Source organism: Asterias rubens, chromosome 10 (genome assembly GCF_902459465.1).
Source record: "Asterias rubens chromosome 10, eAstRub1.3, whole genome shotgun sequence".
NCBI lineage: Eukaryota > Metazoa > Echinodermata > Asteroidea > Forcipulatida > Asteriidae > Asterias > Asterias rubens.
The window spans coordinates 11,452,809-11,467,953 of record NC_047071.1 but is presented as its reverse complement, the minus strand read 5'-3'; the positions used below and the strand labels follow the sequence as shown (position 1 = coordinate 11,467,953).

At 37.6% G+C, this 15,145-nt stretch overlaps 1 protein-coding gene and 1 long non-coding RNA gene across 2 annotated transcripts in view; one reads left to right on the top strand and one right to left on the bottom strand.

The window, feature by feature from the left end:
• Positions 1 to 62: 62 nt before the first annotated feature.
• The window catches only part of LOC117295304 (aquaporin-3-like), a 30,448-nt gene continuing 15,365 nt past the window's right edge, over positions 63 to 15,145 (top strand). The window contains exons 1-5 of the mRNA XM_033777864.1: positions 63 to 113; positions 4,302 to 4,480; positions 5,657 to 5,786; positions 7,526 to 7,663; positions 8,969 to 9,087. Coding sequence (XP_033633755.1) covers positions 4,370 to 4,480; positions 5,657 to 5,786; positions 7,526 to 7,663; positions 8,969 to 9,087 — 498 coding nt within the window. The 5' untranslated portion in view covers positions 63 to 113; positions 4,302 to 4,369. The remainder of the gene's footprint in view (positions 114 to 4,301; positions 4,481 to 5,656; positions 5,787 to 7,525; positions 7,664 to 8,968; positions 9,088 to 15,145) is intronic.
• LOC117295305 lies at positions 11,251 to 13,722 on the bottom strand. The gene is made up of 3 exons (XR_004519673.1): positions 13,486 to 13,722; positions 13,020 to 13,082; positions 11,251 to 11,629 (listed from the first exon to the last, which is right to left on the bottom strand). It is a non-coding gene; the product is annotated as an uncharacterized LOC117295305 (long non-coding RNA).

The window sequence follows — 15,145 nt, the reverse complement described above, 5'->3', positions numbered from 1 at the left end:
CTATACCCATGCTACACTTTCAACGCAGGAAATTATTTTGACCAGTGTCTAAACCAGGAGAAAGGAAACAACAACCAGTCAGCGAAACCAACAACACTCTCGACGGAGTGTCGGTAAGTAGTTGTAATATTTTGTACTTTGATGTCAAAACTAACAATGTTGGAGTTTCCAGAGTGTGGTAAAGTTGGGTGGAAGGGGATGGCACGTTGCACATGGAAAACCATTCACAGCCGTTCAAAGATTATAGCAAGTTTTCACAACTGCCAAAGTCAAAGTCTTACTGTTAAAAGCAGTGGACACTACTATTCGTAATTACTCAAAATAATTGTTAGCATGGAACCTTACTTGGTAACGAGTATAAATGGAGAGCTATTGCTATCTAACACATTGTGAGAAACAGCTCCCTCTGAAGTAACGTAGTTTTCGAGAAAAAACGTAATTTTTCAAGAATTTGACTTCGATACATCATAAATTTAATTAGAATTTGAGGTCTCGAAATCAAGCGACTGAGAGCACATCAACTTCGTTGCTATACAAGGGTGTTTTTTCTTGCATTATTATCTCGCATCTTCGACGACCAATAATTGAGCTCAAAATGTTCACGTGTTTGTTATTTTGTGCATGTTGAGATACACCAAGTGAGAAGTTTGATCTTTGACAATATTTACCATTAGTTTCCAGTGTAGTCTTTAAGATTTAATTGCGTAGCCAAGAAAATGTTTTTGCCTGTCGTTAGTTTTCCATCATTTAAAGATGCTATGTCAGATTGTTTGCCGATTTTACCCAAAATTTTGATTTAGGTATTTTGATGAGGGTCGAGAAAGTTACAAGCTTTCATTTGAGCCATTTCTCGAAAAAGTCCGCCAATTATTAGTAGCAGTGAAATAAAATTGGCAAAGTTTTTGTCGGGATCCCGACAATATATCACGTGACCAATTCTTATGTGTTTTTTAAGAGACGTTTTAAATTTTTGTCATGGTTCCTGACCATTAAAAGTAAAAGTTAAACTTGTTTTCGTTTGAGCGGGTGATACCATCCACTCAAAAAAATATATTGTTTAATGGTTCGGGCCAAAAATCTGACATAGCATCTTTAAAAACAAATCATTAGCTTTGGCAAGGACCTAAGCTGAGAATAACGTGTAGTAAGTTGTAATGCTCTTCATGTCAACTTTCCCACTGATTATACTATTCAGCTTTTCTGCAGGGCAAAGTTTAACCGTGTGTGATACGATAAACACATTTTGCTGCAGTCTGCATGCCCTTGAACTCCGGCTCTTTGTGATAAGGGGTTTAGGGGGCTTATGTGTGTATAAAAAGCACGCTCCAATGTGTTTGTTGAATTAGGAAGCGAACACGCAGCCATACGTACAGCTATTTCTTGTTGAAAAGGAACAATTGTCACGGTACGATACCATTATAGAATAATACAATTAATCCATGGTTATCGGATACACTTGAATTATGAAATAATTTCTTTTAGTGTAAAAAGCAGACTATAAACACAAACCAAGTTGTGTTTGTATTATGTGTATCAAAACCACAGAAAACCATGGCAAATTGTTTACAACAAAATTACATAATACATCCCTGACCCATTTTCAATACAGCTACTTGTAGCAGATACTTGCGTAACAGTTCTGTTGGCGCAAAGAAACTTTATGCAATGCAGAAAAATGAGCAAGCTACCAGTCACAAACATGTGCACTTACCGAAATCTAAGTTTGGTATTCTTTTTCTGGTTAGTGTAATTTTGTTAGGCTTAGCTATATTATTGTTGTGCTCATAAGCTGCGGCCCGAGGTCCACGTGTGCTTATCTGGAGCTGATCTCTAATCGTAGATCATTGAGTTCATACTTGAATGTCTGCGATTCTTATCACGCCGGGTTGGGGAATTACAAAATAACCCCGACCCCAATCCATTTCCATAGGTGCTTGCTGTAAACAGTGGTTTTACCAAACGCCAATTTAATTATGCAATATAGTTTTTGTCGTTGCCCCTGTAGTCTCTAATAATGTGTAAGTGTGAAAAACCACTCGTTTTGTCCGCCATAGTTTACCACTCTTGCAAAGCGCAACATAGATGACAACTCTTTCTAGAGTGAAAGACAGGCACTTTCAACTCGATTTAGAGTGAAGTTTGTTCCAATTTCACTCACCAGAGTGACAAAGAATTACTCTCACTCCCAGAAGAGCGAACTGACACAAGAGAGTGACATGTGTAAATTGTAGACTTTGTAAACGAAATTCCCCGGGGAGCACCCCGTCTTTAGGCAGATTCTTTTGTTGTTATCCTATTTTGTTTTGTTCTCCAGAAGTTCACCAGAAGGTAGTGATTATAGGTTAATTAAAAACTGCTCATTACAGTCTACTGGCCGAATTACAAAAGAGTATACATTGACGTATACATTACAAGTCTACTTAAATATGAAATCACACTGTAAAGTAAACCACAACACAACGACTGGGCATTAATAATGTTCGGCGTAAAATGTAACTTTATGACTTGAGGGTAGCAAAGATAAACGAATCCCCCACCCTCGTGATCATCACGAGACTAATTTTGTAGATAAGACTGGCCAGACCGAAGCGATTATAACCGACCGGGTTCCGTTGGGTATACTTTACGGTCACTTTATCGATGTGTGCCCCCAGACGGAAGACGTAGTATAGCCCGGGGAAAAACGGAGTAAGCAATTCATATTGTTTTTGTTAAAAATAGTAATAACAATAATAATAATAATAACTGAGCGTGAGAGTTTGACCGGTTTCTTGTCGTCTGTATGTCACTTGCTGCATTTTTTACTGTCATTTGAACTTGCAATACTTTAATAATAATAATGATAAACAATAATACAATAATAATAAAATATAAATGTGATGAAGGTCAAATTCTGAATGGGAATGGAACAATTTTTTTTTGAAAATAACTTTAGCAACACAAATGTTATTATAAATGTCATATTTGTTTGTTTTGTCAGGGGTTATGTTAATACATACGGCCTTTTGTTACTGGAGACAAGAGGATGTCCTGTGTCTGGAAGAATGGTGATAAAACACTTCTTCCTGGCATACGACTGTTTTATGGTTTCCAAAACGATAGGTACATGTCAAAGTCATGAACAGTGAGCAGGAAGTTCGTTTAAAATAGTAATAATTAAGGTGGCACAGCAGCCGCAAATCAAAAGGCAAGAATACAACACAAAGTGAAATCGGCAGGATCACCACATTACAAACTAATTATTGGGTGCGTTCGTTTAGCTTCCCTGGGTCGACCCCGGTGTGTGGCGGTTTTTTTTCCCCGGACGAACGTTGGGAATTATCTGCACACGTTCGTCCTGTGAAACAAACGCCATACACCGGGGTCGACCAGGGGAGCTAAACGAACGCACCCACAGACTCTTTCTAAGGTGGCCATAATAAATTACAAGTACATAACGTTTGGCAAGTACACTGTATTGAATGCATAACAAAACAAATGTTCGCAACTAAAACGGGAATATTCTCGTATGATGACAGTAGACTTTGTAATCCTCGAAGGTGTATTAAAAAGTTAGGCAACGCAACAGTCCAACAATGCAGTTCAGGGTCAGGTTTATTGTATTAATATTCTTAGGTAAGATTACAATAGTTGTTTAGGGTGGCCAGGATTAATTACAAGTGTGAGAATAGTTGGCGAGCATTGAGTATACAAATAAAAATAGTGCATAACTAACGGACATTTTCCCGTATCAGATGGCAGTAGTGTTTGTAATCGTAGAAGAAATATTGAGTTTATAGGCAAGGGCAAAAATCATACTTCAATGCAAGAATACACAGAAGAAATTGACGATCGGAAGGCATACATAACAAACAATACAGACCCATTCTAAAGGATGGCCAAGATAAATTACAAGTACGGAAAGTTTGGCGACACATACAAATTATGCATAAACTAATGGAAAGTGTTCTTGTATCAGTGGTTTTGTCATCATGTAATTGTATTACTGATAAGCTTGAGTGGTGGAATGAAATGGCACTTGGCTGCAATAAACGGCCTTGACCATTGAGTGTTAATATCGTCACTGGGACCGACTGCGAATGATCAAGTTGTCATACCACTGACCTTTGATTAGTACGCATGTCTGCAATGAAAGTTGCTTTGGGAGATTTTGTTTGGTAAAAAGAAAAAAAGAAAAAAAAAACACATTAATGCGAAACATTATTTGGTAACATTCCTTATCTTCAACGTATAAATACATAAAACGTTTTCCAGTTTTAACCACAAACGGACAATGCCCATTTTGTCTTATTTCAAAACAGTGTCATCAGTAAACCAACCAAGCAACTGTACACTTGTGTTGTCAAGTGATAGTGAAGAAGTTAACAAGATGACTGAGAATTGGTTCAACTCGGTAGAGAATGTCTTGGATCATGTCCGACTTAGAAGTCTTCTCGGCCGGCAATTTTTGGCCGAACTTATAGGGACGTTCATGCTGGTGGTGAGTAATAAAGGGGCTTTTGGTTTCGGTTTTTGTTTGTTTGTTTGTTTGTTTGTTTGTTTGATTGTTTGTTTGTTTGTTTGTTTGTTTGTTTGTTTGTTTGTTTGTTTGTTTGTTTGTTTGTTTGATTGCCGATGTTGTTGTTGTCGTTGTTGTTGTTGTTGGTGGTGGTGGTGGTGTTGTCTTGATTGGCGACGTTCATGTTGATTAAAGTAGTCGCCGATATCGCAACATGAATTACTGTCTGCAACAACAATTACCCACAGAACCCCCTGAGGCGGCCTTAACAAAAACAGTGGATGCTGCCCCTCTACCGGTCAAGTACCAATGCTTATATAAATATTAATAGTAAACTTGTGGGCACAACCATGGGTAAAAACTCTTTTGAAGGAGTGGTGGCTCTGAAAAGAGCCAGTTTGGTCTCGACGTTTCGAACAGTATTCTCTGCTCGTCTTCAGAATGCTGGACTACTGGTGGTGGTGGAGCTTACGTATGGCTGGAGGGAGCAGGGTATACTGTTCGAAACGGGTATACTGTTTCAAACCGGCTCTTTTCAGAGCCACCACTCCTTCAAAAGAGTTTTTACCCATGGTTGTACCCGCAAGTTTACTCTTAATATTTATATTTATAGTTGATCTTATTCTCCACACCATGCAAAGCTTCAAACACCATTTACCAATGCTTATGATTTCTATCCCTTGTTTAAAGGCACAGGTCACTATTGGTACTTACTCAAAATAATTGTTACCTTCAAAACGTACTTGGTAACGAGCAATGGTCAGCTGCTGATAGTATAACACATTGTGAGAAACGACTCCCTCTGAAGTAACGTAGTTTTTGAGAAAGAGGTAATTACTCACTCACAGTAATAAAAGACGTCAGGCCTCAGCATTTTCATACATTGAAACCACGCTCATTAGTTTGCGCAACAAGTGTTTTTTTCTTTCACTATTCTCTTGCAATTTCGATGACCACTTGGGTCTTATTTTTCACGTGAGAATTCTGGTCATTGACAATTACCAAAGGTGTCCAGTGCTTTTGACTCTGTTTTTTTTTTTTTTTTTTAACTATAGTTATTACCTACAAACTGTACACAATTCGTCTGTTAAAACAATTTTTATTTTTTTTAAATCACCAACCTTTATTTCCTTGCTGTTCTTCCGTCCCTGGCTGTAGATGATCGGTGATGGTGCCATAGCACAACGACAGTTCTTTGGTAACGATACGGGGGCGGGCTTCCTGAACGTTAACGTCGGCTATGCCTTCGCCCTCATGCTCGGTGTTTACTTCACTGCCTCGGTCTCAGGTATACACTCCCATTAAATATCCAGCCATGTTTAGTAGCCTGTAAATGTTGACTTTACTCTTATATACACAACTGATGTGTGTTATCAGTTAGCACTCTATCTCAGCATTTTGCCGAGCTCTGTGAACAACAAAAACACATGCATTACTGGGATTCGAGCCCACGACCTCTGTAATTCTACACTGCAGTAAATCAGACGGCAAGACTCTTTTGAAGTGTGAGTGATGTGTCCAAGATGGACAATGCGCTGCCGTTTCAATGAGCCATTGTGTAATAAGAAAGACCAAGGAATACGTAAAATTGTAATTGTCTGGGAGAACGTTTGCCATTTTAAAGGGAAGGTACACGTTTGGCAATTACTCAAAACAAATATTAACTCAAACACTGACTTGGTAGCATGCATTTTGGAGAGCTGTTGATAGTATAAAACATTGTGGGAAACGACGCCCTCTGATGGCACGTAGTTTTTGAGAAAGAGGTAGTTTCTCACTAAAATAATAAAATATTTCTAGCCAGATGTCTTTTATTCCTATCTGAAAGCACACAAATTCGTCCATAAAGGGTGTTGTTTCTCTCATCATTTTCTCGCAACTTCGATGACCAATTGAGCCCAAATTTTCACAGGCTTGTTTTTTATGCTTATGCTGGGATACACTAAGTGAGAAGACTGGTCTTTGACAATTACCAAACGTGTACCTTCCCTTTAAGAGACGGGCCATTGAAAGTATCATTAATTTGAACCCCCACTCATCAAATCCGGACGATGTGTCTGTGTGGAGCCCCATCGTCGAGTGCCAGCTCAGTCTAAAAATAGCACAGGGCGCGCGCGCGCGGTATTTGAAACGCTCATTAATATGCAGCAACTTGAACTGTTGAAGTTAAAGCAGTATTTTGATAAACTGTGTACAAGAAGGAAGCCTGACTGGCTGCACAATAAGTGATGGCAAAACAAACGGTATTCAAACTTTGGTAGTTTACTTAGTTTAATTACTCTGTATTTTACATTTAAGTTCCTGATTGCTCAGCTGGTCAACAATGTAATTACTTATTATGATACAAGTAAAACTTCCAACCTGTTTAAAAATGTACACGATCCAGAAGAATGCATGCCAAAGAGATGATTTTAACCAGAATTAACTATAACCTGCGGAGTACATACAGTGTGAAGTACTTGACATTTCGCTATGCTGGTTTTCAGGATTAATAATGAATTTTTGTACACTATCGATCCGACACCAAACAGAAACCAAACTAAACCATATATTTTTTTTCAGCAAGAACTATACTTTTCTGTCTACCAGAAGGTAATTTTACACAACTCTAAGTATTTCAGTTTAAGCCATGAACACTTTCGGTAAACAGTAATGTCCAAGGCCCACACTTCGTGTATCACAACTTGTATACAAAAATAACAAACCTGTGAAAATTTAGGCTCAATCGGTCATCGGAGTAGGGAGAAAATAACGGGAAAACCCACCCTTGTTTCCGCACGTTTCACCGTGTCATGACATGTGTTTAAAATAAATCCGTAATTCTCGTTATCGAGAATTCATATTGTTTTAATGTTTTCTCAGAAAGTAAAGCATTTCATGGAATAATATTTCAAGAGAAGTCTTTCACCATTACGTTTTGTAAACCCTGTAAGTTATTTGTAAATCTGTGAACTTTTATTTATTTTTTTCTGTACCGAAAGTGTCCAATAGCTTTAAGAACTGTACACCTTTTTTGTTATCTAACAGGAGGTCATTTAAACCCAGCCGTATCTCTAGCCCTCTGTACCCTTGGTCAGATGAAATGGATTGCACTGCCTGTCTACGCGTTGGCCCAGCTCATTGGGGCCTTCTTGGGTGCCGCCACGGTGTTTGCTGTATACTACGGTGAGTTGTTATATCATGCATGGAGAAGATCTAATGTACTTTTTCCATAACAAAAAACACAATGCCCACAGATTTAGAATAAACTAACACAGTTTACCAAATTATGATAGTAGAAAGCTTCCCTTGAAATTTTACACACTGAGGTGCTGTAGTTTTTGAGAAATGAGTAAAAGTAATAATTTTCGTCTCAGTTTTAGCATGTAAAAACGTATTAACCAGTTTATGCTACGACTTTGGTATAATATCATAACTGGTTAAGGGGATTTTACATGCTAAAAATGTTTTGTCTCATAAGACCAAAATTATTTTGCGACTTGTTTTACTCATTTCTCAAAACTACACAACCTTAGTTAGTAATCATTATCTTCAAACCCTGTAAAGTTGAACGCAAATCTGTGGACATTTTGAAAAAAGTACCCGAATCCTTTAATTGCCAATCAGTTTGTGATTTCAGTACAAACCACTATTGGTGATACTGACAACCCCTCTCATGACATTGGCACTGGCTACGTTTGGTAATGGCAGAACCAAAATTCGCACTAATTGGTGTATCTCTGACAATGATGGCTCAATTTGGTTATCGAAGTTGCAATAACACAATGACAAAAAAAACACCCTTGTTATACGCATATGTGTGTTTTCAGATGCCCGAGAAAGGCTTCAGGCCTGAAGTTTGTTATCAGATTCAAAAAAATGAGTGACAAAATACATCTTTCTAAAAAAAAAACCACTACGTTACTTATCCAGCTAGAGGTAGTCGTTTTGCACCATGTTTTATTCTACCAGCAGCTCCCAGTTGCTCATTGCCAAGTAAATTTTATACTAATTCTCAATAGTGCCCAGTGCCTTTAAAATGAACCTTGGAGCTTTGTGAACCCCAGCCCTGAATCTGTTGAACTTCCTCGTGCCGAAGACGTCCATAAAGTTCCCCATGTCACACAACATTTAACAGATGTGAACATGCTGGTCAGGGTGTGTATGTAAAGCACCAGTCTATAATGTTCAAACTGCCTGGTATCCTGTCATGGCACACAGTCCATACTTTCAAACCCGTGTGATATCCTCAAAATATGTGGCAGGAGATTCTTTGTCCCCCCCCCCCCCCGCTGAGATACTTCCCCCAATACGACGAAGTGTGAACACACTTTTCTGATAGCGCCCTCTTTTGAATCCTCCTCCTCCAGCCCGTTTAATTTTCCATCGTGGGCGACATAATCTCCGTAAAACATGTTTCCCCATAAGCACGTGACTATTACATAATAACATTTTGTTATCTCTATATTACTACTAAACTTATACATACAGATACCATCAACAAGATCGATGGAGGTAACCGAACCGCCTTTGGACCTACCGGAACGGCCGGTATATTTGCCACCTATCCGGCCGAAGGAGTGACGATGGGCGCAGGATTTCTAGACCAGGTTTGTTATCGTCTTACAACTTTGATAACGGGACTGGCGTAACAAATTTTTCGTATTACAAAGTTGGTCTTTTATGAGCGTCTGGTTGATCGAAGGGTTGCAACATTTTGCTGAAATACTGGTTTGATTTTCCGACAATGAACTTTTTGGCGTTCACCAATTTGTGACGGAAAATGTTCATTAAAGGCACTGAACTTGTTTGGTAATTGTCAAAGACCGGTCTTCTCACTTGCTGTATCCTAACATTTGCATAAAATAACAAACCTGTGGAAATTGCGCTCAATTGGACACTGAAGTTGCGAGAAAATAATGAAAGAAAAAAAACGTCCTTGTAGGACAAGTTTGTGTGCTTTCGGATTGGAATACAAGACTTCTGGCTATAGAAGTCTTTTAATATTTTTGGTAGAAATTACCTCTTTCTCAAAAACTATGTTACGCTAGAGGCAGTCGCTTCCAACAACGTTTTATACTTTCAACAGCTCTCCAATGCTCGTTACCAAGTCAGTTTTTAAATTAATTACTTTGTTCTGAGAAATTACTAAACGTGTCAGTGCCTTTAAGGTTTTTCCGAGATTTTTTAACTGATCGAGTAATAATCGTTCGCCTCCGGAGTATGAGGTCCCCGGTTCAAATCACGGGAGGGGTTAACACATTCCTGACATTTAAAGGTAATAACTTTGAACCACACCCTTCTTCTATCTAAAGGGTCACAGTTAGTTTCATTCACCTCAAACATTGAATTTAGTAATGAGACAGAAATCTTGTGGTAACTATTTCTTTAATTATTTGGGTTTTACACTGAAAACATCACTTAGTCAATTGTCTAAAAAAAAAATAGTCATTTACATGGTTTAATTTGACTAATCTTTAATTGGTCACTCAATCAAAAGATTAGTCAATACACACTGAAATGACAAATTATAGTTTGTCTTTGAAAATGGTTTAAAATGACTAAATGATCTGGAGATTGGTAATACACGAAATTAAATTAGTCATCCAAGAAAATTAATTAGTCATGCAGCACAACTATTTAGTCTTTCAATTAGTCTGACAATACCAATAATTAGTCTTTTACACACTTCTGTTATAATTAGTCACTGTAAATTTATTGCAAATCCAACACAACTCCAACTGAAGCAACTTTGTTAACCATCAGTTCCTTTGAGAACAATCTGCTGAATAACTACTGAATCTCAATTTTTTTTTAACATTATTAAACAAACTTCAATAGATTTTTTTCCCAACTTGCAAAGTTAAAAAGTTGTTTTAACAACCCATTAGTCCCACCTACGGTACACACCGTGATGACAGGACTTTAATAAAGCGGTATTTAAGGTTAAATTTATCGACAGTGAAACAATTATGAAAGTAAACAAGTATCACAAGTCTCTAACTTTACGTGAAAATCTGTAATTTTGTATGCCCTTTCAGTGCAAAATCTTGAACAAAACTTCAATCACTGCCAACAATAACTTTGAGAGGTACATTCCATAGAGGAATTTGTTTGTTAAAAAGTTTAATTTAACACAGTTTAGACGCAATATTATGGAAATTTAGTATACAGAACCATATTGGAATTACATGCTTATTGCACACGTTTTGGGGGTGCTAACAGATTTTGCACTGAAAGCGTATCAGATAAAGTTGAAACTTACACAGTTTAATAATGTAAGATTGGCCATGATGATGTCTTTCTTTCACAATTGGACTTTGACTACTGACAGATAATTGTACTGTTTTATATATGGTTAAAGGGTGTGTACAACATTGGTAAGAATGAAAATATAAATGCTCACAGATTTGCACAAAACTTACATGGTACAAAGATGGTCATGGTAGAAAACTTCCATTGAAATAGTTTTGCTTGAAATGGCATAGTTTTTAGGAAATGAGTAAAAGAATAGTCTTTATAGTAGGGTCATATCTTTGGATTCCGTGACCATTTTTTTTGCTACCTTTTTTTCTCGATGGATTTGACTTCAGGAACCATCTAAAAGGAAAATAAGCCCCTATGAACCTCTGAAATGTGATAGGAACTTTTGTTTTATTATGCAATATTCAAAATGGCCTCCGACGGCATCTTGAAAAACATAAATTGTAATAGCTCTGGCCCCAGATGACCTAGACGGACAAATGAGATGTCCTTTTCCACTATTTCTGGCATGCCAAATACACTGGAATTGTAATTGTAAAGTTTTGGGACCATCTTGACCTCTAAATCCAAGATGGCCGCCATCTCCAACTTGAAAAACATAGCATGTAATAGCTTGGCACCATATGACCTAGACGGGAAAAAGAGATGTATACCAGTCTGGTCGTCAATCTTAAGAACACCATATTGATAAAAAGCAATTGTCTTCACTAGTTCTGGGATGTACTGCAGGTGAAATACAAAAAACGAGGAAATGTAGCACGCGACTGCTGTTGTTACATCATCAACAACAGAAACTACCTCGCCTTCTGCAACTACTTTAAACTCTGTAGACACATGTGTCGATTTTTCATCCATTTCGATGTACACAGAATGTGTGGTGTCTTCATCCTTCAATAAATAAAAGTAAAAAGTAAATTACTCAATATTGCTGTAAGCAACCAGATGTCTTATTCATACTTCAAGTACTAAATGGACAAAACTTAATTTATGCTACAATACAGCACATCAGTGCTTTGAGAAGCAATTTTGCAACATTTTTTTCTACAATTTGAGACCACTGCATGACATTACATAACACTATTAGTTATTATACAAGCATGAGTGGAATACAGAAAAACACGACAGTGCTTCTGCGTCCCATGTCAACATGGGATGCAGATTTTTTTGGGGGTTCATATTCCACGAGTTCGTGGGTGATCACCCCCACCCCATTTAAAGGAATAAACCATAAATAGGCAAGTTTTCCACAAATTTGTGCTAATTTGGATCAGAATTAAATACTCTAATCAAAAGTCCTTAAAATAAGTAAAAAAATAACCATGAACTTTGACACAATACCTTGACTTTTGACCCAGATTAAAAAAAAACATCATTCCGGAAATTTCATGAAAAAAAACTCTGCTTGATAGAGCAGATTACCACGTACAAAAACCATTTAAATTTATTTGGGGTCATAAAATGAAGGTTCTGTGGTGGTTTTGCCAGAAAGGAGGTGGGGTGCATGCAAGTAGTATTCAGTTGACACACATTACCGCTTACACTAGAATTAAAAAAAAAAACTCGATCCGTGTTTTGTGTACAAAACATATGGACACGCGTTTAGGAATCAGACGTCTGGTTCCCAGACGCGTGTCCATATGTTTTTGTACGCAAAGCACGGATCGAGTGTTTTTTAATTCTAGGACAAACGTGTGTAGATAATTCTCCACGTTTGTCCTGGGAAAAAATAATATGCGCACGCTCGTCACGTGTCGTGACTTCGCGATGCGTTCGGCAGAGTTCGGGGACAATCAGCATGTAGTGTAGTGGTAAAACAGAGTATTTGGGGACTGAATAACAGTAAGAATTTATAACTTTTAACATTTTTTGAGATTGCGGAGCGAGTGGGTTCTCTGGTCGCCCCCTTGGACATTGAGATATCAAAGGACACATTAGAGCCTAATTTTTGCGACATTAAAATAAAAATAAAGAGAGATTTTTGATTCCAAAATTCATTGAACAACCATTGAACCATCATCGTTTAAAGCGTGAGAGATATAAACCTATGAGGTTACGGGAGACGATAGCCGGACGAAACCGAAATAGTTCTAGCTAGGAGTAGTAGCTACTCTAGTACACTAGAAGTGGCTAAATCTCCCTTGTGCAACTTACATAATAGTAATAATGATTGGGTACGAAATGTCCTGCTTCAGGTATTCATGCAGAAATTTAATTTTGCCATCAATAAATATAAAATGTGAAAAACTGTTGACTGTGTCTGTGTAGGCAGTGAACTTACTTTGTCGAGTCCATGGTGAAAGTTGTATGGGATGTATGTAGGCCTGTGTACATGCACGTCAACCTGAAATACAAAACAAAGGTTTCTTAATTAAAATCCTTAAAGTGTTTGGGTACTTTTTGTACGACCCAAAACGCAATGTCCAAAGGTTTACATTTAAAATTAAACTTACACAGTTTTAAGATAATGGTGGTAGAAAGCTTCCCTTAAAATACTTGCTGTGGTGCTGTAGTTTTTGAGAAATGAGGAAAACAATGTCACAAAAATAACTTTCGCCTCAGGATACAAACATTATTTTAGCATGTACAGCGTATGTACCAGTAGCAGTACTGGTATTTACTATTTAATACGCGACTCTCCTGAAAACATCGCTTTGCCCTTTGTGATTTTCACCTTTTTCTCAAAAACTTGGCGACTATAAATCATGCTAATAAAATTGTTTTTTGTTTAGTTTGTTGTGACTCACAGCTAATTTCTGAATTGCTCATAACTTGCCGTCACTGCACTGGTGACTGGCTCAACAGAAACCGGTTGCTCGTGTATGGTGGTGTATTTACTTAAAAGTAGTGATAGCAATAGCAATTTTATACTACGTACAGCAGTACAACATACATGTACTCCGCAGTACGTTAGTTCATAAAACTTTTTTGAGTTGATATTGAAATTTGAAAAGGGAAACTAAAAATGTTGCTTATGTAAGTTAACGTTTGTTCATTCTCAGGCAGGCAAGTCCTCTATTATGGAACGCCAAATATGGAACGCCAAAGAGGCATTTAATCATCGGTGATGGCTTTTTGCAATCGGTCAACTTAAGGGATCGGAAGTGGCTTTTTGCAATCAGTCAACTTTAGGGATCGGTGGTGGCTTTTTGCAATCGGTCAACTTTTGCAACCGGTGATGGGATTTTGGGATATCCGAATTTTGCGTCCGGTCGGTGCAGGCCTACTTCAAAACCTATGATTGTGTAGATTGTGGATATTAATTGTTGTTATTTTCTAGTTCACACCACCATGGAGGAATATTACACTCACCAGCGGGTTGACTGACTTGCCAAACATTTTTAGAAGAGTACCATTTTATAACTATGTAAGGGGGAACGCAACAAACATCAAATTAATCAGCTCTTTCTAAAAAGCTAATAATAACAACAACAAATGGGTAGGAGAGGGTGTGGAAGGGTTATCTATGTCCCACAATTGGTTGTCGTCTTCCGGAAATGGTGTATGCCGGAGAAATACAAATATTTATATTCAATGAAGGGAAATGTTTTTGAACAAGAGTCTCTACCGATAGTTTTGTGTGTAAGGGAAAATCTGAAATCATACAAGTAGCCCTGTGTAAACAGACCCGGAGGTGAGAACATTATGACCACACAAAAACCGTTTTGATGGAAAACACATATTATGTGCATCATGAATGTGATGGACACACACAGACGGGACGCACTCAACACGTTTTATAAAAGGCTAGGTAAAGTATTATACAAATATTTCCTTGTAATAAACGGAGAGGCACGTATTAATTGAATCCAAAGCGAAAAACGTACTATATAAAGTTCTTAATTTAGGGGGGGGGGGGGGTGTGTAAAGTATAAAGATAAAAGAGTTAAATCTTATATAAAATTGAAGCTTGAAAATAAGCTTTACTCTAAACGTAATTTTGTTTTAAATTATTAATCAACTAACCTTGTGATCTTCATTTGCATATTTAATTAGTAAATCTTAGTAGAGCGCCATATCTCAAAAAGTATACTTCCGGGTCAACCGGAAGTTGGCCCATTTTTTGTTTCAGTTATACTACACAATCAATCTTCATTTTTTGTTTCAGTTATAGACTCCTTTTAATTTTTTACTTTGGGAAACCGTGACCCCATGTTGACCTCTATTTTCGGGTCAACCTGAATTGGGACCAGATCTCAAGACCTATACAGCCTATTTCAAACTTGTTCCAGTTTCCGCGACCCCATGTTGACTTCTTTATCCGGGTCAACCGGAAGTGGGACCATATCTCAAGAACTATACAACCGATTTTCAAACTTTTTTTTCAGTTGCAAACTCCTTTGTGTTAAATATTAACTTTGAAAAATGTGTCCCCTTGTTGACCTCTACTTCAGGGTCAACCGAAAG